This window comes from Tiliqua scincoides, chromosome 2, assembly GCF_035046505.1.
Source record: "Tiliqua scincoides isolate rTilSci1 chromosome 2, rTilSci1.hap2, whole genome shotgun sequence".
NCBI classification, from domain to species: domain Eukaryota; kingdom Metazoa; phylum Chordata; class Lepidosauria; order Squamata; family Scincidae; genus Tiliqua; species Tiliqua scincoides.
Genome location: NC_089822.1, coordinates 27,485,877 through 27,508,164, shown reverse-complemented (window position 1 = coordinate 27,508,164; position 22,288 = coordinate 27,485,877). Strand labels below are relative to the sequence as shown.

Here is a 22,288-nt window from a genome sequence, read left to right as displayed (position 1 = left end):
TATCTTGTGCTGGTCCAGGACTTTGCAAATGTGCCATAAGGCACGTTTGTGACAGCCTGGGGACAGCGGGGCAGGCACAATGGCACATGCTAGTCCACTGAGGCCAAATGGAGCCTCTGCAATGCTCCGTAAAGATGAGTTTTCACTGGTCTCAGGAGGCTGATGCGGGGAGGGGACTAGGAGAACGTGTTTGAGCTTTAAGTTTAAGTACTGGCTGAGTGGAGTCTGCTGTCCCTCCTTTCACGTAATTTGCATGATGCTACTGCTTGACATAAGCAGACCTGCACCAAGACCTACACACTTCACATATACAACTTGTTGGCTTTCAAACTTACCTGCCAAAGTTGGCTGGTAAGAACTCAAGAAAAGCATCATTCAGGTATAGCTGTGTTAAGTTTAACAACTGTGAAAACCCATCTGGAAGCCTAGTTAAATTTAAGAAAAAATAAATTAGTAAATACAAATGCAAACATTTATACACATATCTGATGTTCTAAGTAGTTAAGAATTATAACAGAAGAAAAAAACTTACTTTGAAATAGGGTTTACACTGGCCTCAACAACTGCCAAAACTTTACAGTTTTTGATATTTTCTGGAAACTCCTGTATGCCTGTAAAAGCAAAGTACACAAAATATATATATCAGGAAAAAAGTAGCTCCTTGAAAGCAACATCCACTCCAAGTGTATTTTCTGGAGATCCATCAAAATACTGCTTTGCACAGGTGACACATCTTTGATTTCACATCCAGTTGTTTCTAAAGGCTTCTGCTGGAGCTACAGATTAAATACAGTACTTCCAAATTGCTCTTGTGAAAATGATATGGTATCTAAAGGTCTTCAGAAGTTTTAGAAAGGACTATGTATAAAGCCAAGAATTTTCAGAAATGTAGCAACATCATGGAATGCAATACTGGCTGTGGCATTGATTTATTAAGAAACTCAGGCCCAATCCTATCCAACTTTCCAGACCTGATGCAGTCATAATGGAGCCCCAGGATAAGGGAATAAACATTCCCTTATTTCAGGAGTGGGCAACTTTCAACTTTAGAGATTCTGGACCTTTAACAATTGTATAGGATAGGGAATTCCAGCAGGTGCAGCTTGTCATCTCACAGATGAAAATCTGCACCTGCTGAAATTCTCTCCACGTTGCTACTCTGTGCTCTCTCTCACACACACATACACAAACAATGTAGCATAACATGAAATATACTTATTGCCACTCATCATGCAAGACAAAAATGTATATTAATCCAAGCATTCAGCATGTACACTATGCAAGTTTGGGATCTACAAGGAATTGCAATTTCCCAGTAATTGGGAAATTTCCCCTTTCACCCATAGCATGAGGTTCAGGTTCTAGCCATAAAATTTAGCAATTAGTGCTGTACCACAATTCCCCCATGGTAGCAACTGCTGATGTTTGGGTAAGGTGATCTTACCCTCCCTAAACAGCATGAGAGTTTTCCTGTGCAGGGGCCCCCATATTTGCAGAACCCATATCTGTGGATTGAGTTATCTGTGGATCAGGTCTGCCCCCCCCCCAGTGCATGCACACCCTCCAGCTGGACTCAAACTGAGCTGCATAGCTCAAATAACTCTACTTCTAGTTTCACTGAGAAATTGGAAGCGACATTTTCAATGCCTTCTAAGGCATTGGGAGGTCTGGGGAAGCCTCTTGCCTCCGAAGGGGGGGGGGCGGCTCCCGGACCATGGGGACGGTTGTTCACCTGTATCTGCAATGTCAAGTATCCATGGGGGGGTTCCAGAACAGAATCCCTGCAAATAAGGGGGTATGCCTGTATTCCCCCTCAGCATAATATATGCTAGGATGGATTCAAGCAGACCAACTCTGCACCTCTCCGCCTGCTTCATTTTTTTGAAGACAGACATACTATGCAGGGATGACCCATGATAGCTAACTGAGACAAGATGATCCATCAAAGCAAGACAGATGTGTTACATAACTATGTAGAACAAAGTTTAAAAATTAGGCTTCTTCCGAAGATAACATATCTCATCAAAGCAGGCATGACATAATGCCAGGGTGGAGAACAGCCACAACTACCCTCTCTCACACTTCCCTTTCCTGCTCTTCGACAGGTCATCAAGAATGCACTAAGTGCAACAAAATCTCCCCACCCTCTTGCCATAGTTGGCACCTTCTGAACAAGTTTTTGGGTGCCTTGGCTAAATGTGGCCAACAACTCACTCCCTGTAGTGAAGATATACAGAGCGGGGAGGGTGCGCAGAAGAAAACCACATTGGCAGATTGGCAAGCAAAGTCAGTCAATTGTGGCTCACTGGACAATTACATTCTTTTAATTTCAAATAAATCCCAGTCCCAGAGTATCAAATGTACAAATCAGTAGGAAATCCAGGTGCTTAGCTAAAATTGTCACTAAATTGACACTAAAATTGTCAAGACACATCAGTTTTTTGACAATTGACAAGGTACACTGCACTGCCAAGCTGGAGACTCGCATCCTGCAATGACCGCACTTATATATGACTCTCCCTTCCAGCTCCCCTAGCACACCTGTAAAACATTCGTGACACAAGAATGTGCCATGTCTCAGTGACTGAAAATTGCTGATCTAAGGTGTCTGTGAAACCATGGAACAGGTTTTTCCATCATCAGGACCAGGGCAGGAGGAGGACAAGGAGAAACAGAGATGAATTGCAGAGAAGAGTGTTTCCAGCACTCTCCTTTCTCCAATGCTGGAGACCCAGGCGGTAAGCTGCTCCAACTTTCAGTACTCTTAACAGGCAGAAAGTGGCTGGCTCACATAATGTCACTCATTAAGGGTACATAGATGAATGAAACATGAAAGGAGAAATATAGAAGAAAAAAAAACAGAAAAAATATACGTGTTCTTTGAACAGAGAAATTGGGAGTACTTGAAATTAAAACATCTTTAGAATTTTCCAAAATACCATGGAGCTATTGACATATAAACACATTTTCACTTCTGTGAAACTTCTGGTACAATCTCGCCTCCCCAGAGCACCTTCAAGTGGTTTGCTACAACCTTAACACCACTTTAATTATGGATCACCATAATTAAAGTGTCCCATCTGCTTTCTGAGAAACAACTTCGTTATTCAGCTACTGTAAATTTGATGTGCAAGTCGTCTACAGGGCTTGCAAAGTATTTTAAAAATTCTTCATTACAATACATAAGATATCACAAGTCTGAATCAAATGCAAATATTTTCAGATGGCTGAAATACCACTTCCTCCTTCTCACAAATTTAGTCTTTGGCCACTTGGTTTTCCCCTTCCTAATAATTCTGTCATATGATGTTAAAAAAAGAAGCAATGGGAGCTACTTCCTGCATAGTTCATTATCCTTAGAACCCCTTTAGTATTATGCCAACATGCAGTTTAAGTGCTGCAACTAAAAATGTCATGTTGTTTAAAACAATATTCCACCTACTTCAGCATTCACTATAAGGGCATTATCCAGCCCCAATTCCTACCACTCCATGGTTTTATGCAAAATACAGGTTGTATGCTTCTCTGCAAGGGCCTAGTAGCCTCCTTGGTTTTAACTAGCTCTCTTATAAGAGAGTATGTGTGTGGAAGTGGTGATAAGGGAAGGGACAAAGGCAACTCTATTATGAATTGTATCTTTCCTGAAATGCCTAGGAGTCATATATAAATAGCTTGTAATCTTCATATGCCTCCTAAGCCATTTCCCTACCCATTATAAATGGTAAGATGAATGTTTTTCAAGGAATTTATGTGACAAGAGATTGACCTGAGGTGCTCAGCTACACACATTTAATTTATGTCTTCCAAAAGGATGAAAATAAAGAAAATAACATGCAGGTATCCAGATTCCAAGTGCAGCATCACCTTTGTAAGAGAGAATGTAAGGGACTACAGCTTAGGACACAGTTTCATCACTAAAGTTTGTACCAAACACTGACATTAAGGAGGCAAGATATCAAAAAGTTATACCTCAACAATGTAGGAATGCAACACCTCAAGTCACAAGAGCTTACACTGGCTTACACTGGCTGCTGTAAATAGCTATAGGCTTGCTTTTAACTGTGGGGAGCCGGGCGTGAGCGCCTGCAGGGCTCCTCGGGTCAGGGAAAGTGAGAGTGGGGCAATCGCACTCCGCTTCCTGTTTTGCGGAGATGGAGCACAATTGCCCCACTCTCACTTTCCCTGACCCAGGGAGCCGTGCAGGCACTTGTGCCCAGCTCCCCGCAGCCAGGGACAGCTGCTAAAGGGACTGGAAGGTGCACCCCAGTCCCTACAGCCCTGTCAAAAGGGAACGTGGAGCGATCGCGCACCGCTTCCGGTTTAGCGGAGCGGGGCGCAATCACTCCACTGTCACCTTCCCTGACCTGGGGAGCCCTGCCGAAGGTTGCGCAGGTGATTTTTACAAGTGGAATGAGATTCAAAAAAATCTGACAAGGGTGCAAATTGATAGACTGTACTAATGTCTTTGTATCCCTGCTTGGTGACAGTCACAAGTTGACAGTTTTTGCCTGTGCCCCACTGATTTTTTTGGATCTGCCATATTGATTATTGTATCCATGCACTCCAAGTGAAAGATTAAGGCTGCTCCCACACCAAAGCTCTCTAGAGAAACCTGAGAGCTGTTCTTCTCAAATCAGATGCAAAAGTAATTAAAATAGAGCTTCCACAAAGGATAGCAGAAGAGAAGGCAAGCCTAGCTAAGGCTGCAGAGAGCAAACAAGTGATAAACAGGAGAAGCCCCTGTAACATTGACTAGCTTCTGGTGTACTGGCCATGCTTCCTCTTTTGACCATCCATTTCCCAGGTAAACTCTGGCCTTTCCTTCACAAGTATGGAGTAGCTGCTTCAGCTCTAATACCAATACCCTCATCTTCCCTGCCTTTTTGTGTTTTGGAGAAACAGCTGCTGCTCAATCCTCCCCCACATCTCAAATTAGTATCAATAAACAAAGAGATTACATAGGCAGTAAATGTAATGAGCGAAGTGATGAAAAGGTAGTGCTAAAGTGATCTACACCTATTGGGGTTGTGCTGCTCTCAAGTATATGTGCTCTCAAAAGAAAGAAAAGAATGCAGAAAGCATACAACAGGATTTGCTGTTGCACTGTAAGAACTGAGTGAACAAAAGGATACCAATTCCACAGTAAAGAGCCAGTGTTACAAAACCTCCAGGCACACAGAAAGGTATTCTCAAAGCTGGAGTTGCAATTATGAATTCTCTGGTTCAGATCCACGAAGTACAAGCCTAAGTATACACATTCTAAAAGCATTATAAGTTTTAAAATGTGCTCAATCTTCTGGTGCCTTTCAAGGTCTGAAATTTTCACATGTGCTTTTGTCTGTTTTTACTATGTGTGCTACTTTTAGAAAGCAACTCATCCAAAGCCTAAGAGAAGGTGCAAAATTGAAAATTTAACACTATGTGATCATAGTTATATAATATTCTAGAGCTCACTAACACGGGGACTAAATACTGTACTTCATTACATTTTCAACCTATCCACAACTGCCAAAACATGGCCACTGCTTCCCTCATCTGCTCATTTTTCAAATACATTTCTAACCCAGCGCGGACTTGCCTGACAGGGACGTGCTGATATTGGGGCAGCTGGTCAGCAAGACCGGGCATGGACACAGCCCCATAGGCCTCCTATGACCACTGACAAGGCTTCAGAAGCTGCTATGATGACCCGTGAGGGTGAGACGGTCGAGCTGGCAAGCACCATCCCACAAGCCCAGGAAATGGAGTAGCGAGAAGGCCAGGAAGGATAAAGGGGACAATGCGGCTGAGGACAGCCGAATGTGGCCAAAGAAGAGGAGCTGCCAGGGGCCAGAATGGTCCTTTATGGAGCACCAGGTGCAGGGCAGGAGGGGCCAGTCTCAGGGGAAGGGTATTTAGACCTCACCAAGTCAATGATGAGGCTGCAGGAGGGCCAGGTAAGCACAGCTTTCCTGCTTGGGTGAACCTGACTTGCAGTTCAAAGAAGGAGCAAGGTGGTTGAATGGCAGTGGGTGAAGCAACCCCCTCCCTACTCAGGACTCTGAGGTCTAACTATAGAAGCCTGAATTCTCAGGTGAGGTCACCAGTGACAGTGGTCACCTGCACCCCCAAAGCCTACTCACGGCCAGGGAAGCCTTACACTTCTATATTCAAGTAGATTTCCACTGCAACATGAAGCACAACCTTTTAATAAGACTACTTCCTTGAGGCTTTTGATTGAACTAGAAAAAGCTAATCCTTTTTTCATGCCACCACTGATCAATACCTGAAAATTCTACAGTGTGCAAGTGTGTCATCAACTCTGAATAAACCTTTAAGGTTTTAGAAATAAACAGAAATCAATATTTTACGAACTAGAAGAAGCTCTCACTCTATTAGAGTTCAAATAAATAGCCACAGGGAGAACGAAAAAAGGTTAAACAAGAGTTGTATACATCAAGCAAAAAGAGGTAAACCTTTGGCATGTTGACTTTCCCCTGTACTTCTGACAGGAAGCGAAAGTGACATTTAGAGGCTGTGTCAAAACTGGGACTCTAAAGAACATTCAACTAATAAAACCTGGGTATCATAAGGTTGCAGATTCATTCTTCTTAACCCTGAAAGTAGTACATATTCAATGTCACACATGCTACTTAAAATATTGGTTCTATTCCCCCCCCCCAAAAAAATACTTTACTCTCTTAAAGTACGAGGGCCACAGTATGTTTTTTCTGCTCAAGTATGACTTTTCTGCTAAATCCATAATATCCACAGAGCTATACACATTTTTCAGTCTTATCCACATTGCAGAAACATGTATGTGGAGCCAACAAGGGAGGGCACCAGGATGAGGCCTCGTTATCTGGTGTGTTCCCTTGGGCATTTGGTGGGCCGCTGTGAGATACAGGATGCTGGACTAGATGGGCCTATGGCCTGATCCAGTGGGGCTGTTCTTATGTTCTTATTTTAACAATGGCTTCCCAGTGCCTTTTCCCTCAAGGTTAACAAAAGAACATGTTTCAAGTTTACGGCCTAAACAAAGCAGGTCTGTGAAGTGTACTTATTAACACTACTACATGTAAACTGTTCCTTAAAAAGGTATTTTGGGGGTGCCCATATATAGATGGAAGCGGGCTGGTAATTCAGTGCTACTTCACATATCCCCACACTAACAGGAAAAGAACAGCAAATTCATCCAACATGATTTTTCCAGGAACACTGAAGCTGTTGCAGAGTTCAGGAATCAGCAACTTAAACACTTGCTAGCTAATACAGCAAAATCTTAGTGGTGAAGTAGAAAGGGCCAAACATTTTTTTCTCCTTAAATCGGGGGCAAAAGGAAACTAAGCACCACATTTAAACAATGTCACTAGAAAAATCTCTCATGTTTCTTTGTAAGAAATGGCTCATGGCAAACAATGAAAAAATGAAGAATTACAAGCAATATTTATGAACAATGTTAACAAACAAACAAACAAACTTAAGAACACACTACAGCTGCATTTTAGAAAAACTTTAGAAAAGCTGCATTTTAGAAAAAGCTTTAGAAAAAGCTTGAGTCCTGCCACCATTTGCACTGCCCACCCCCCTCTGTACACAGGACTGAGGTGGGAAAATACAGGCAGATAATTGGCTGCCTCAGCAATGCTGCAGCTGTTTCTGGAGGAGGTTTGGCTGCTCAGCTTTAGAACCATCAAGCAGGCAAGACGTGCTGCTTGATTAGCCTGTTTTTGAGGCCTGCGACCACATGGCACCTTTTTTAAGGGCTGCGGATCAGTTGTAGTGGCAGTTGGGAGCACCACCAATCAGCTGTGGTTTAAAGCACATTCAAAGGACCCCCGATCAGCTGTTGCAGCTGAGTTTTGATTTTTTTCTCACTGATCAGGCAGACATCCCTTCCATGTCATGCGTCAAACTGTTTCAGCAACTCTTCCCAGTTTGAAAAGGTAGCTTGAATATGATACAAGACAGATGCTCTCTTGGGCACACAGAACTAGTTGTACAGTTTTTTGAATCACATCTAAAAGTAAAGAGTTATGAGACAAAGCTGTGTTTCAAAAAGTACCTGGGTTAATTATACAATGGTTTTTGCATCCTTTTGAAGCAATGAATTGGCTACTAAAATTGAAGGTCAGAAGACTTTTGTGTAGTTGGCTAGCATTCAAGCATGCATTTTGCCCTCATTTACCATCCACTTCCATTTTTAGGCTTAATAAGCCAAGTTGCTTAAGCTTGTTGGAAAAGTAGACCTCCTCCACTTCAGTTGGCAAATCTAAAATTGCAATTTAATATACTTATACAGCAAGTTTTCACTTAAAGTTGTCAAAAAGTTCTTGGAAACTGCAACTTTAAGTGAAATGACTTATAACAAATCCAATTTTACCATAGGCCAATGGTTCTCAAACTGTGAGCTGTGGCTGCCCAGTGAGCAATGGAAACCAGCCAGGGAACCCACAGAAACCTCTCAAACCTGTCAACCTAAACAACATATAGGTCTGCAGCCCTAACTACGGCCTAACTACGGCCTAACTACGGCCAATGGGCCAGTACGTCAAGGAAGCCACCAGTTGGAAACGTTTAGGAAACACTGCCACAAGGTTAACCGATATACATGAACAAGGGTTAAGTTACTACAGCATATTTCTGGTCACAAAAACACCACCAAACTTCTATAAAGACCCTGAACACATCTAATATTAAACACTGAAATGTGAGCTTTCCAGGCCAAAGAAAACTCACAGAGACATGGTAAGAACGTGCAAACTCCACACAGACAGTGGCCCTGAAAAGAAATTGATTTTTTTTCTTCATCAATTTTATACGAAATGACATAAAATGAAATGACTAAGTGAGAACTTGCTGTATAGCCTTGCATATGACTGTAGTAAGAAAAAAAACACTACTCACCATTCTTGCTGACATCCAGTTCCCTGAGGTTTATGAGATTTGCTATGGATGCAGGCAGTATTGTTAGATCGTTGTCTGGCAAACTCAACTTGTGTAGAGACTGACAGTTAAAAAGTTGCTATTGAAAAAGAAAAAATATTAGGAGCATGTTATTTTAATGTACCAGGCATTCATTTTCAAGAGTTCAGTTACCAGGTTGGCAACCTTCAGTCTCAAAAGACTATGGTATAAGCCTACAGCACCCGGTATTCCCAGGTGGTCTCCCATCCAAGTACTAACCAGGCCTAACCCTGCTTAGCTTCTGAGATCAGACAAGATCGGGCATGTGTAGGGTAACAGTTGCAGCAACTGTTACCCTGCACATGCCCAATCTCATCTGATTCCGCTCCTTCTGGTTCCGCTCCTTCTGATTCCGCTCATCTGGTTCCGCTCCTTCTTGGCTGACAGGTCCCAGATGGTGGTACTGGGGGACTCCTGTTCGGCACCTCAGCCTTTAGAGTGTGGGGTGCCGCAGGAGTCTATACTGTCCCCCACATTATTTAACATCTATATGAAACCGCTGGGAGAGGTTATCCAGGGATTTGGAGTTGGATGCCATCAGTATGCCTATGACACTCAGCTCTCTCTCTCCTTTCCACCGGACTCCAGGGTGGCTGTCTCTGTCCTGGAGCGCTGTCTGGAGGCAGGTGGGGTCTGGATGAGGGTGAACAAGCTGAAATTAAATCTGGAAAATACAGAGGTCCTCCTGGTGCAGAAATCCATGATGTGGGTGCTGGACTATCGCCTTGCTTTGAATGGGGTTGCACTCCCCCTGAAAGAGCAGGCTTGCAGCTTGGATTATCCTGAACTCATAGCTGCTCATAGATGCCCAGGTGTCAGCTGTGGCCAGGAGCGCTTTTGTCCAGCTTTGGCTGCTGTGCCAGCTGCAGCCATACCTGCCTCAGTTGGAGCTGGCCATAGTGGTCCATGCCATAATGACATCAAGATTAGACTATTGCAACGCACTCCATGTGGGGCTGCCCTTGAAGATGGTCCGGAAGTTGCAGCTAGTGCAGAATGTAGCGGCTCGTGTGATTGCTGGAGGTCGGCAGTTTGACCCTGTCATGCCGCTGCTCCGGCAGCTGCACTGGCTGACAGTTCGTTTCCGGGCCCAGTTCAAGGTGCTGGTTTTGACCTTTAAAGCCCTAAACGGTTTGGGACCAGCGTATTTGATAGACCACTTCCTTCCATATAATCCAGCTGGTCATCAGAGGGAGCCCTGTTGGTTGTGCTGTCATCAGGACTGGATAGGGGGATGGCTGCCAGAAATAGGGCCTTCTCGGTGGTGGCACCTCTATTGTGGAATTCCCTCCCTTTTGAGTTGCGAACAGCTTCCTCTTTATTAACCTTCCGGCGAGGCCTCAAGACTTTTTTATTTCAGAAGGCCTTTGCCTGATGGAGGGCATGATGGCTGCTTTTTAACAATTGTTTTACTGCTGTTTTTATTACTGCTGTTGGTTTTATTATCTATTTTATTGTTTTATTTCATATATTTTATGACTTTTAAATGCTGTTAGCCACCTTGGGTGGCCTTCGGGGAGAAAGGCAGATTACAAATCCAATAAAATAATAAAATAGTTAGCCTTTATCTGATCCAGCAGGGCTCTTTTTATGAAGGGAAAAAATATATTTTATGTAACCATTTATACCCTGCCTTTCCAAAAACAAACCTTAATGTTTAAACAATTATACAGGTGCGCCTATATCATTAGATCCCCTAATGAGTGGTTCTCCAGCCCCCATTACTTATGTTTTCCTATACTGTCATGTCACACACTCTTGTGTCTTCCTTTGCAGCCAGTTATAGAACGCCAGAGAAAGAACATGAGAAGCAGTCAGCCAGAATGCTAGAGGAAGGAGACCAAGAGAACTCTTACATGCTTCCTGTTAGCGTTCTCTTAGTCTCCCTCCTCTAGTGTTCCAACTGATTGCGTCTCATGTTACACGACCAGCTACAAAGATGAGAGTGTTTGGCGACAAAGTAAGTATAAGGTCTCCTTTATCTGCAGTTTCAGTATCCGCAGGGGCAGGAATGTATCGCCAGCAGATATAGGAGGATGCCTGTATATTCAACTACATATAACCTATTGTAAGAGAAACCTTTTTTTATTATGTACCAAAGCAGAGAACATTCTAAACCAAGAAAACTCAAATTCTAAAGAAAAAACTCAAAATTCAACGCTCTGGTGAGTCCTGCAGAACTTCCAATGAAAATGTAGGTGATGGACAGATCAGATAACTAATTTTTATCTGAGCCATTAGTTATTTGATTTTTCTCTGTAAACCGCTTTGTGAACTTTTTCGTTGAAAAGCGGTATATAACTACTGTTAATAATAATAATGATAGTAATAGCCTCAATTGAGGCTATTAAAAAAACAGCTGCTAACTGCCTGCAAACAGCTGAGCTCCAGCAATTTGCTTGTATAAATATTGGGAGAAAAATGTTTATCATCTTTTTTCTAGTGCATTTTTCTCCCCAAGTTCATCAATGACAGGCTAGGGGAGGGGAGGTAAAAGCTGGGTCACATTACTAAGCCCCTTAAGCCTTGAGACTATTCATTAGGGCTGTACCATTACAGGAAATGGAGTTTGTTTGCAAAAACTAAATTACAAGTAAATATTTCTTTCTAGATCACGTTTTTTTCAAATCTCATAAAGCTGGGTGGATTCTGTCATTTTAAGAATAGGGTCCCAGTGTTAAAATGTTTGAGAACCACTGCTGAAGAGTATTTGAAGCAGTTCACATACCTTGCCATTTTTACAACCAAAGCAGTATGGGGATAAAACTACATATCTTACAAAATGGTTTGCAAAACTTACCAGATAGTATATAGAGGTTCCTCCTCAGTCTCCACCTATTCACCCCAGCCCATCCCCGCACTGACTTACTGACACCAGATCTTTTATCTGGGGTCACTGGTGTGTGAACTTTTACAACCACCATAAAGCCAGAACATGAGTTCTGAAAGTGCATTATGCCCATAGGACTGGGCCCGTAGTCTGCTAAGCACAGTTGAGAGACTATGGGTGCAATCCTAACCCACTTTCCATCACTGACATAAGGGCAATGCAGCTCCAAGGTAAGGGAACCAACAATCCCTTACTTTGAGGAGGCCTCCACGAGTGACAACCAACTGCAGGATGCAGCACATGCTCCACTGGCACCGCTATGCCAATGCTAGAAAGTTGGTTAGGATTTGGGCTTAACAGTGATACCTGAATAGGATCATAGACTTGGGTTTTGTAATATCAACATTTTTGCTCTGAGTTATAATAAAAAACATTGGCAGAACTGCCCATAACTGCACTTACACACTCTCCCTCCCTTGTGCATGCATGCACAAAAATATCAGATCACCACATACCTTTGGAAGCTCTTCAATTTGATTAGCATCTAAATAGAGTTCTTCCAATGTTTTTTCGAAAGTAAAAATCTCCTTAGGCACCTGCTCCAAGCTGCAGTGAGAGTAATCAAGTGCAGTGACAGTTTCTTCTTCTCCACGCAAACAGCGGCATGGCACCAACCGCACAAACAAGTTCCTCTTTGTTGTCATTTTCAGGCACTTATGGGGAAAAAATTTGCTTTTTAAATAGGCTTAGGAACTTTCATTAAAGTACTGGCACATTATCCAAGTATGAAAGATGTATTTAAAGAAAACTGTGAAAGCAAAGATTTTCACAATATTTGAAAAGCCTTTTTAAGGTCATAGTCATAGGTATTGCTCTACTGCTTTCCATCAAGTATATTACAATTTCACCTAACTTGCAAACCAGGGCAGAAATACCTATATTAAACACTATCATCAGATGAATAGACAAAATGAATGGCAAAGTTCATTGCTATCAAAACAATTCTACAAATCTGGGAAGCTAAAATCAATAGCTAAATTGTATGGAACTTCTTCCTCATATGCTTGAGAGTCTGTCCTAGCATTACACTATTACAGAAGGCTGATTAGCAAATTAACTTTGTTATTAACACAGCCTTGAAATTCTCTTAATTCTTGATTACATGTCATCAACCTGGAAATCATGCCATACTGATGTCTGTGTATTCTATCTACATTATTTATCCTGCAGCACTTTAAAGCAAGAATATCCCATACAATGAAACATGGAAGGAAGGTTTCTCAGATTTAGCAATCAAGAAGCATATGGCATCTAACAGTAATAAATGAGGGCCCAATCCTATCTAACTTTCCAGCACCAGTGCAGCCGTAATGCAGCTCGAGGTAAGGGAACAAATGTTCCCATACCTTGAAAAAATTTCTGTGACCATCCCCACACTACAGGATACAGGACACACCCCACTGGCATGGCTGCACCGGCGCTGGAAAATTGGAGTGGGCCCTGAGACAACTGTACTATATCTACATTTAGGAAAAATTCTTTGACCTTTTTGAAAGTTAAATTCCTGTTTTGATGCATCTGACTTGCCTCTCCTTCTACTACATATGCTGATTACAGGATGGTTAAAGATCTGATGATGGAAGAGGCTAACAGGTGCAGAAGACAGATGGGAATTAGTTGCATCTTTTTGCAAAAAAAAAGTTTAGTTAAATGTGTATATTTTAAAACACGAATTAAATGTATTGCTTCATCACTTTGATTTTATGTACATATATTCAACAATATCCATAATATTTTATTTGACATTAAGCTACTACAGCTATTCTCAGTAACAACTAGTTCAAAAACCATATTTGCAAATTGCCTGGGTTAGATGAAGGGGAGTACTTACCACTGGGTTACGTTTTTCTCCCTGCTACTTCTTCCCTGAGCTTTCAAAGCCAACATTCTGTGAAAGGGAAAGTAATACAGCATTGTCAAACTATGGTTATCTGAAACAATTCTATGCTTACCATTTGTTTCCATCTATTAAGAGATATTTCTGCTGAATAAAGAGTTTAACAGAACCTTTACATAAGAACATAAGAAGAGCCCTGCTGGATCAGGCCAAAGGCCCATCTAGTCCAGCGTCTTGTATCTCACAGTGGCCCACCAAATGCCTCAGGGAGCACACAAAACAGGCACAACCTGCGTCCTGATGCCATCCCCTGCATCTGGCAATCAAAGCCAGCTTGCCTCTAAAACCAAGAGCTTCCACATACGTACTATGACTTATAACCCGTAATGAACTTCTCCTCCAGAAATTTGTCCAATCCCCTCTTAAAAGCATCCAGGCAAGATGCCATAACTAATTCTTGTGGCAAAGAGTTCCACAAACTACCGCAGATACTTGCCTATAAGTCGATCTCACAGATATGTCAAGGGCAGGTTTAGAGCCCCAAATAATGGAATTTTCTATGACCCTCGGATAAGTCAGGGGTTAAACTTAGCGGGGTCTGACTATAATTTTGTCTGATTTTACCTGAAGCCAGATCCTGAAAAATAACCTTCCAATAATTGTCACCTAAAAACTGTACAGCTTCTAAATAATTAAAAATACAATAAAAGATCATAAGATGCATTTTGTTCATTAACTTTTAAAATTCTGGTCTTCACACCATTTGTGTAAACACTGTCAGAGCAAGTGCTTGTAAACAGCATACCAGTAGAACCATTAAGCAAATCCTTCTTTAAGGTGCCTGGTGTGTTAAGCCAGAGGCTCTACATATAACATGCAACATAAAACATGCAATTGTGAGTGTGCAGTTCAGTTCACAGCAGCAAGACAAGCAACAAGGGCTGAGCTGCACATAGCTGCAGCCCTCTTTACTCAGAAGCAGACCCAGTGCTTTCCATGCGTGTTACTCTTAAGTAATGCTGCACTGCAGCCTGGGATTTTGCTTCAGATGGAAATGAGGATCCTATCTAACCCGGGGGGGGGGGGGGGGGAGAGATTCTTTGCAAATGACTTGCCAGGAATGTTCTGAGCAGCAGCTAAAGAAAAGCAGGCATTTCTCTTCTTCTCCAAACTGGAAGGGAGACAAAGGGGCTTCTGGAAGTTGTGGGGAGGCTTTGTGGGAGTATGTGCTGCATTCCATAGCAGCAGCCCATACAGACTACAGTTTCCCGAAGCGCCTTCACTTCTCTTCCTGTCTGGAGAAGAGGCTAAAATGGCTGCCTCTGAATACCGTAATTACTGGTAAAAATTCTCCTTTTTCACCACCTGCATCCTGCTTCTCAGTCCATTTCCACCACCACAACCCCCACTTCACCAGACAGCTGGTGAGCCTCCATAAGCTTCCCAGAAGCTCCCAGCGGCCTCTGCCCCACCCACTGCATTGACCAGGGTATAAGTCAACCCAGGATCTCAGGCTCAGGCATGAATATTTCAACCTATAGGCAAGTATATACGGTGAATACATGCTGGGTAAAGAAGTATTTTCTTCTTTCTGTCCTAACCCTCCCAACACTCAGCTTTCGTGGATGTCCCCTGGTTCTGGTGTTATGCGAGAAGGAAAAGAGTGTCTCTCTATCCACTCTGTCCATCCCCTGCATGATTTTGTATGTCTCAATCATGTCCCTCCTCAGACGTCTCTTTTCTAGACTGAAGAGGCCCAAACACTGCAGCCTTCCTTCATAGGAAAGGTGCCCCAGCCCAGTAATCATTTTTGTTGCTCTCTTTTGCACCTTTTCCATCTCCATTATATCCTTTTGGAGATGCGGCGACCAGAACTGGACGCAATACTCCAGGTGTGGCCTAACCATCGATTTGCACAATGGCATTACAATATTAGCTGTCTTATTCTCAATGCCTTTCCTAATGATCCCAAGCATGGAATTAGCCTTCTTTACTGCCGTCGTGCATTGGTTCGACACTTCCATCAAGTTGTCCACAAGGACCCCAAGATCTCTCTCCTGATCTGTCACAGACAGCTCAGAACCCATTAGCCTATATGTGAAGTTTTGATTGTTTTGCCCCAATGTGCAACGTGCTTTCAAAAATCCCACACTCATTTATGCAAAATTATGAAAATTAAAACTATCTGGAAAAGGCAGTCAAATCTTACTCCTGTAACTTAAACCTAACTGTAATTTTTAAAGTCTGATTTACCATAAGTAATTTTCTCTCCATAAAATTCTGTTGAAAAGCAACAAGAAAATGAGCATAATGGAGCACAACAATTTCATTCATTTATATATAATCCTCATTAAATGTGTACTGCAGAACTTTCCTCCAAATTTGAAGACACATCAATTTTCTAATAAGAGCAATTTGATAATTTTTAATAGGCATAAAATATTCCTGCTCCCAACTCCACTTAAAAAGTGCCCTACTTTAAACTCACTAATGTTATACCAATTTGTTGATACAATAAGAAGGAACAATTAATTTATCACAGAAATAAGCACAAAAGGGCCAATGAAAGCTAACTAAGGTCTAGAATACAGATTCTCTGTATTAATATCTAGAAACTTTAATGCTGATTTTTAATCAAACAAAGCAAGGGGGAGTTACAAGTCAGCATAATTTCCATTCTGTGTTTAATGCTCTTTTCAAAAGACATGAAAGATATGGCATATATTTGGTGCCATACAGCTAAACAAACAAGTACAAGGCACGTTTAAAATCCTATCACACACAAAGCATATGCAAATATGGACCAAAACTGTGGATCCAATTTACACATGACCACAACAAGATTCTTATACTATAATCTATCACATTTCTTTAACCATGATCCACAAAAGCTATAATTGTATATTCAGTCACATTTGTTATGTAAATTTCATGACTGGTAACAATACCGGATATTAGGAAGTTTTACATTTTGTATCTTAATACAAAATTCTAATTTTAATTCTACCAGGCAATGCTAGGTTTATGGGCTTGGTCCCTTGCTCTAAATTCTATCAAATGAGCAACATTTGTGTGGTTCTCAAATCCTAAAACAAAATGTATTGCGAATTATGTATTAGTAACATACATGCTATGGCACAAAGACTTCCCCTATACAGGGGGATTTCCACATGGCATAACAACCCCATTTTTCCTGCCTTCCCTTCAGAACCCACACAGAGGCCAGTACTCGGTTATCACACCAAGGCTTAATGTAGAATGGGTGATTTACAAGATCTATTCCTTGACAAAGCAGAGTGAATGAAAGGGTGGATGAGGATATGGAAGGGACACAAAGCCCCATTCCTCCGAAGACCTTGGAGCAGAGCCTACAAGTTACAAGGGTAAGGGAGTGAAACATGGGAGTCTTCCACATGTAGGAAAAGATCATGCCCTGTTTTTACATATACTACAGAAGTTCTCAAACTGGGGTGTTGTGACGCCCCAGCCTGAGAAGCTCTGCCTCTGTCCCCTTAAGGCAGTCATTCTTGAACTTTTCCAGCCCGCGGTTCCCCTGATCCTTGTGGCCATTGGCCGCAGCTCCCCATTACATCACCTCACCACAATTACCCGCAAAATGGGGATGAGGGTGTTATAATTATACACTAGAAACAAAAAAACAGCTGCCAGCACTCTGAGGCTGTGATCCTAACCACATTTACCCCACTGAACAAAATAGGACTTACTTCTGAGAAGACCTGGTTAGGATTGTGCCCTGAGTTTGTTAGCAGCACACCTGGAGGGTTTTGGAAAGGGAGGAGGAGAGAAGTGATGAATTTGCTGGGGGAGGGGAAGACTTTGTTTTGTGTGTATCTGCTAATTGCAAACTGATGCAAACTGAGACCTAGAGACTGTTTGGCTGCAATCCTAACCTCACTTTCCTGGGAGTAAGTCCCATTGCACACAATAGGACTTACTTCTGAGTAGACCTAGCTAGGATTGTGTTCTTTGTCTTATAATAGCAGCCAACTTGGCAAGTCCCGTCCCCCCCAAAAGGAGGCAGGAGGAAAAAGGGGGGTGGCTGAAAAGGAATGGGTGTTTTTATTTTTTAATCAATTTTTTTTGAGACAAAGCTATCAAGAGTGGCTTTTTTTCTTTTTTGAAGAGGGAGGAAAAAAAGAAAGGTGAAGATCCGTGGTTAACCTGACACAGACCCCAAATCTATGTAGGTCTACTCAGAAGTCAGTCCCATTTGAGTCAATGGGGTTACTCCCAGGAAAGTGTGGATAGGATTGAAGCCACATAAAGCAAGATTGCAACTCACTGCCAAAGTAGATGGGGGTATGCTCACACACATACACTCCAACATGCAGATGCCACCCCTATACCCCCCAGGCAAGACAGAGGAATACAGGCTATGGCTTTTGGACACCCCCCCCCTTAAGAGCAGGCTGGGCTCCCTCCTTCCCAAGCGGAGGAAAGAGCTCTTTCTAGGTCAGGTTTCCCTTCCAGTTTGAAGCATGCCAGGAGTGTGCCCTATACTGATAAGGTGTGGTGCGACACCTCAGCTGCTGCCAAGCCAGCCTTCTCTCCCACCTCCCCCCACCATGTTTCACATGCTCTCCTCACCTCACACTGCCCCACCTACCTCCTTCACAGCTGAAGAAAAGCAGCAAGTAGGAAGGCAGCACATGCAGCAGAGCAGCTATGGCCACCTCTCTCCCCGAGATGTCTCTCCTCTGAAACGCCCCTGGAGGTTAGACACGCCTCCCTAGGGAGCCCCAATGCACAGACTGAATACCTCAGCCTTAAGGGATGGGGGAAGGGAAAGGCAGCAGCATGATCCTCAGCATCATGCTGTTGCCAGGGCTGATCGGGGTTGATTTTCATTCACCTGAGCCAGCTTCCACCTCCTGGGGTGTGGAGAGTCCTGCAGAAGGCTCTGCAGGACCCCCCAAGCCTCTAAGAAAGTAAAAAACCAAACAGAACCCACTTCCTATTTTTTGATCAAAAACAGGAAGTTGGTTCCAACATTTTTACTTTTTTCTTCAGGAGCCCTGCAGAAACATCCCCAGGAGTTGGCTAAGGTAAGTGAAAATCACCCCCCAACCCGATCAGCCCCAGCAGCTGCTGCCTTTGCCCTACCCCCGCACACATTTAACTCGGTTCTCAAACTCCCAAAGAGTTTGAGAACCAAGGTTATATTATATAGTATAGGGGTGTCAAGCATAAGGCCCGTGGGCCGAATGTGACCTATGGAAGAAATTTATTCAGCCCCCTTACAATTGGGCTCTTCCAGCTTGATAATTGGGCTCTCATATACCTTGAAAATATGATTTGCATGTTTTCTCTTCTGTCATTTGCAGCTCATGAGTTTCTACGTGAAAACAAAGTGCTTATTTCTGGCCACCAACCACTTAATGATGTCACTTCTGGCCCTTAGCAGGCACCATGAATGCTAACTTCAGTCCTCTGTATGAAACGGGTTTGATACCCCAGGATAGTATTTAGATGTAGATCAGGTACACATCAAACTTGCCTGTTTTGCAACAAGAAATTTTAAACCCTTGTGGTTTTAAATCTTTGAATCCTAGCAAGAATTCATCTTCAAAGCTCAAAACACAGAAGGGTTGTTTTTTTTAAATCAAAATTTAATAAGTTTTCAAATTTATCTCAATTTGGGCATCAAGGCTGAAAATTATGGCCATTTAATCTTGAATATAACCAAGACCAGAATTTTCCACCTTCCCCTTCTAAATCAGAATCTATGTTTCTCAGACACTTTGAAATGCCACCTCTAAAAACAATAACAACCTGACTATTTGTGTGCGTGTGTTCGTTCTCAGCATAGAATGCAACTAGCTATTTTTCAATAATTATTTGTTATTGTATATACAAATACATCTTGCTTGCAATAGGAAAAAAATTAAAGCTCAGCAGTAAGATTAATGGACTAATTCCATTACAGAGAGAGGATTTTGTTGTAATACTATAAAGAGATAAAAAAATTGAGAGAGCCTGATAATGTCACAGATAAAATAATTCAGCCTACTTTAATCTGCTCTTATGATCAGGAACCATGTGGTGTCTTCTTTAATTTCCTAAAGGATGATACGGAGAACATTTTACACTAGTGACATTAGTCTATTTCCCACTGAGCGGGCAAACCTGTATCCAGGATGTATTATTACAGAATAAATGCTCCCTCCAAGCCGCAGGGGAGGGGATTCCTATGTACAGGAAAAATCACGTTAGAAAACTAGCAGACTAAGCTAGAACCCTAAGTGACGAAATCTTTTTCCCCTTCCTCATGCAGAAGCATCTGTGGCTCCCTACCTACAGTTAGAATGGGTATAGCCCAGTCATAGGATTACCATCTCAGCGAGACCACTGTTAAAGACAAAGCCTAAAATAAAATTTGAGAATAGTGAAATTCATAATATCATCAACAATAGTATGAAAGACATCCGAGATGCCATCCAGTAGGCAAAGACTTCTAAACTTGGAAATTAAGCATAGTACATCAATTTTCAAACAGATGATCTGACATAATTCCAAAAACTAGCCTTGAGACAGTAATCAAACAGCCAGCAGACTAAACAAGCATGCTCAGATTGTGTTTCATTTGTTATCAGCAATACAAGATCAAAAATATGTTTTCTTACTTAGGATTTTCTATTATCAACTCAAAGAATGAACACTTCCAAAGTGGTGCTGTCCTACAACCCAGGAGGCAGAGATGTATATCAACATCTCTTCTGACAAAAGATGTTTATAACAAAGCAGGAGTACATCATGTCTACTATAGGATCAGAGAAATTATCTGGCTGATGCAAACTAGGAACAGCTAGAACCAATTTATAACTATCTTTCATATAGCAACCAACCTAAGGAATATATACTTATTGTGCCTCAAACTTTCAGAACTCATATATTAAAAATTCATCACAAGCGTTTCCTATATTGCTATGAAGGAGAAAATAGGCTCAAATATCTGAAAACCCAGTGGCGTAGCTAATGATCGTGTCGCCCACTAGCTTTGTTAATAGTGATGCTTTTTAGGACCCACTTGACTTCGCACTCCAGGATGTCTGGCTCAAGTTGATCACACCATCGTGGTTATCTGGGACATTAAGACATTTCTTGTAGAGTTCCTGTGTATTCTTGCCACCTCTTCTTAATTTCTGTCTTCTTCTGTTAGGTCCCTACCATTCTTGTCCTTTATCATGTCCATCCTTGCATGAAATGTTCCTTTGCTATCTCCAATTTTCTTGAAGAGATTTCTAGTCTTTCCCCTTCTATTGTTTTCTTCTATTTCTCTCCATTGCTCATTTAAGAAGCCATTCATAAGAATAGCCCCACTGGATCAGGCCATAGGCCCATCTAGTCCAGCTTCCTGTATCTCACAGCAGCCCACCAAATGCCCCAAGAAGCACACCAGATAATCTCTATCTGGATAGGATAATCTCTATCTGGATAATAATATCCTATCTCTCCTTGCTATTTTCTGGAAATCAGCATTCAGTTGGGTATATATCTTTCCCCTTCTTCCTTGCCTTTTGCTTTCCTTCTTTTCTCATTAATTTGTAAAGCTTCTTCAGAAAGCCATTTTGCTTTCCTGCATTTCTTTTCCTTAGGGATGGTTCTAGTTGCTACCTCCTGAACAATGTTGCGAGCCTCTGTCCATAGTTCTTCAGGCACTCTGTCTGCCATATCTAAACCTTTAAATCTATTTGTCACCTCCACTGTGTATTCATATGGAATATGATTTAAGTCATACCTGAGTGGCCTAATGTTTTTCCCTACTTTCTTCAGCTTAAACCTGAATTTTGTAATTAAAAAACACATGTTCTGATCCACAGTCAGCTCCAGGTTTTGTTTTTACTGACTGTATAGAGCTTCTCCATCTTTGGCTGCAGAGAACATAATCAATCTGATTTCGGTGTAGACCATCTGGTGATGACCATGTGTAGAGTTGCCGCTTGGGTTGTAGGAAAGGGTGTTTACTATGACCAGCATGTTCTCTTGACAAAACTCCATTAGCCTTTGCCCTGCTTCATTTTGTGCTCCAAGGTCAAACTTGCTTGTTATTCCTGTTACCTCCTGACTTCCTACTTTAAGCATTCCCATCCCCTATAACAAGGAGGACATCTTTTTTTGGTGTTAGTTCTAGAAGGTGTTGTAAGTCTTCATAAAATCTGTTAACTTCATTCTCTTCAGTGTCAGTAGTTGGAACATAGACTTGAATTATTGTGAGGTTAAAAGGTTTGCCTTGAATTCGAACTTAAATCATTCTGTCGATTGTACCCCAGTACTGCTTTTCCCCACTCTTTTGTTCACAATGAGGGTTATTCCATTTCTTCTATTGGATTCTTGTCCACAGTAGTAAATATAATGTTCATCTGAATTAAAGAATTCATCTGATAAGAATTAAATTCAGTGGACAAGAATTAAATTCGCCCATTCCTGTCCATTTCAGTTAATTTTAGCATTTTTCTACTTATTTACAAAATTAAAAGCATTCAAGAGAACTATAGCTTCAGGAGACCTCCAACCACCTGCATCCCTCTTTTCACTAGATAGTCACGATCTCTATATGAAGCTCTATATAAATGTTTGCACACTGAATTCACATC

General features: G+C 41.9%; 1 protein-coding gene and 1 pseudogene across 2 annotated transcripts in view; both read right to left on the bottom strand.

The window, feature by feature from the left end:
• Window positions 1-22,288, bottom strand: part of ERBIN (erbb2 interacting protein) — a 103,017-nt gene that overhangs the window by 50,560 nt on the left and 30,169 nt on the right. For both annotated transcript variants that reach the window (XM_066613437.1, XM_066613438.1), the window contains exons 2-6: window positions 13,668-13,724; window positions 12,292-12,489; window positions 8,887-9,004; window positions 533-611; window positions 336-425 (exon numbers count right to left, since the gene is read on the bottom strand). In XM_066613437.1, the coding sequence (XP_066469534.1) occupies window positions 336-425; window positions 533-611; window positions 8,887-9,004; window positions 12,292-12,480 (476 nt within the window). In that variant the 5' untranslated portion in view covers window positions 12,481-12,489; window positions 13,668-13,724. The remainder of the gene's footprint in view (window positions 1-335; window positions 426-532; window positions 612-8,886; window positions 9,005-12,291; window positions 12,490-13,667; window positions 13,725-22,288) is intronic.
• Window positions 21,174-22,131, bottom strand: LOC136638493 (craniofacial development protein 2-like; annotated as a pseudogene).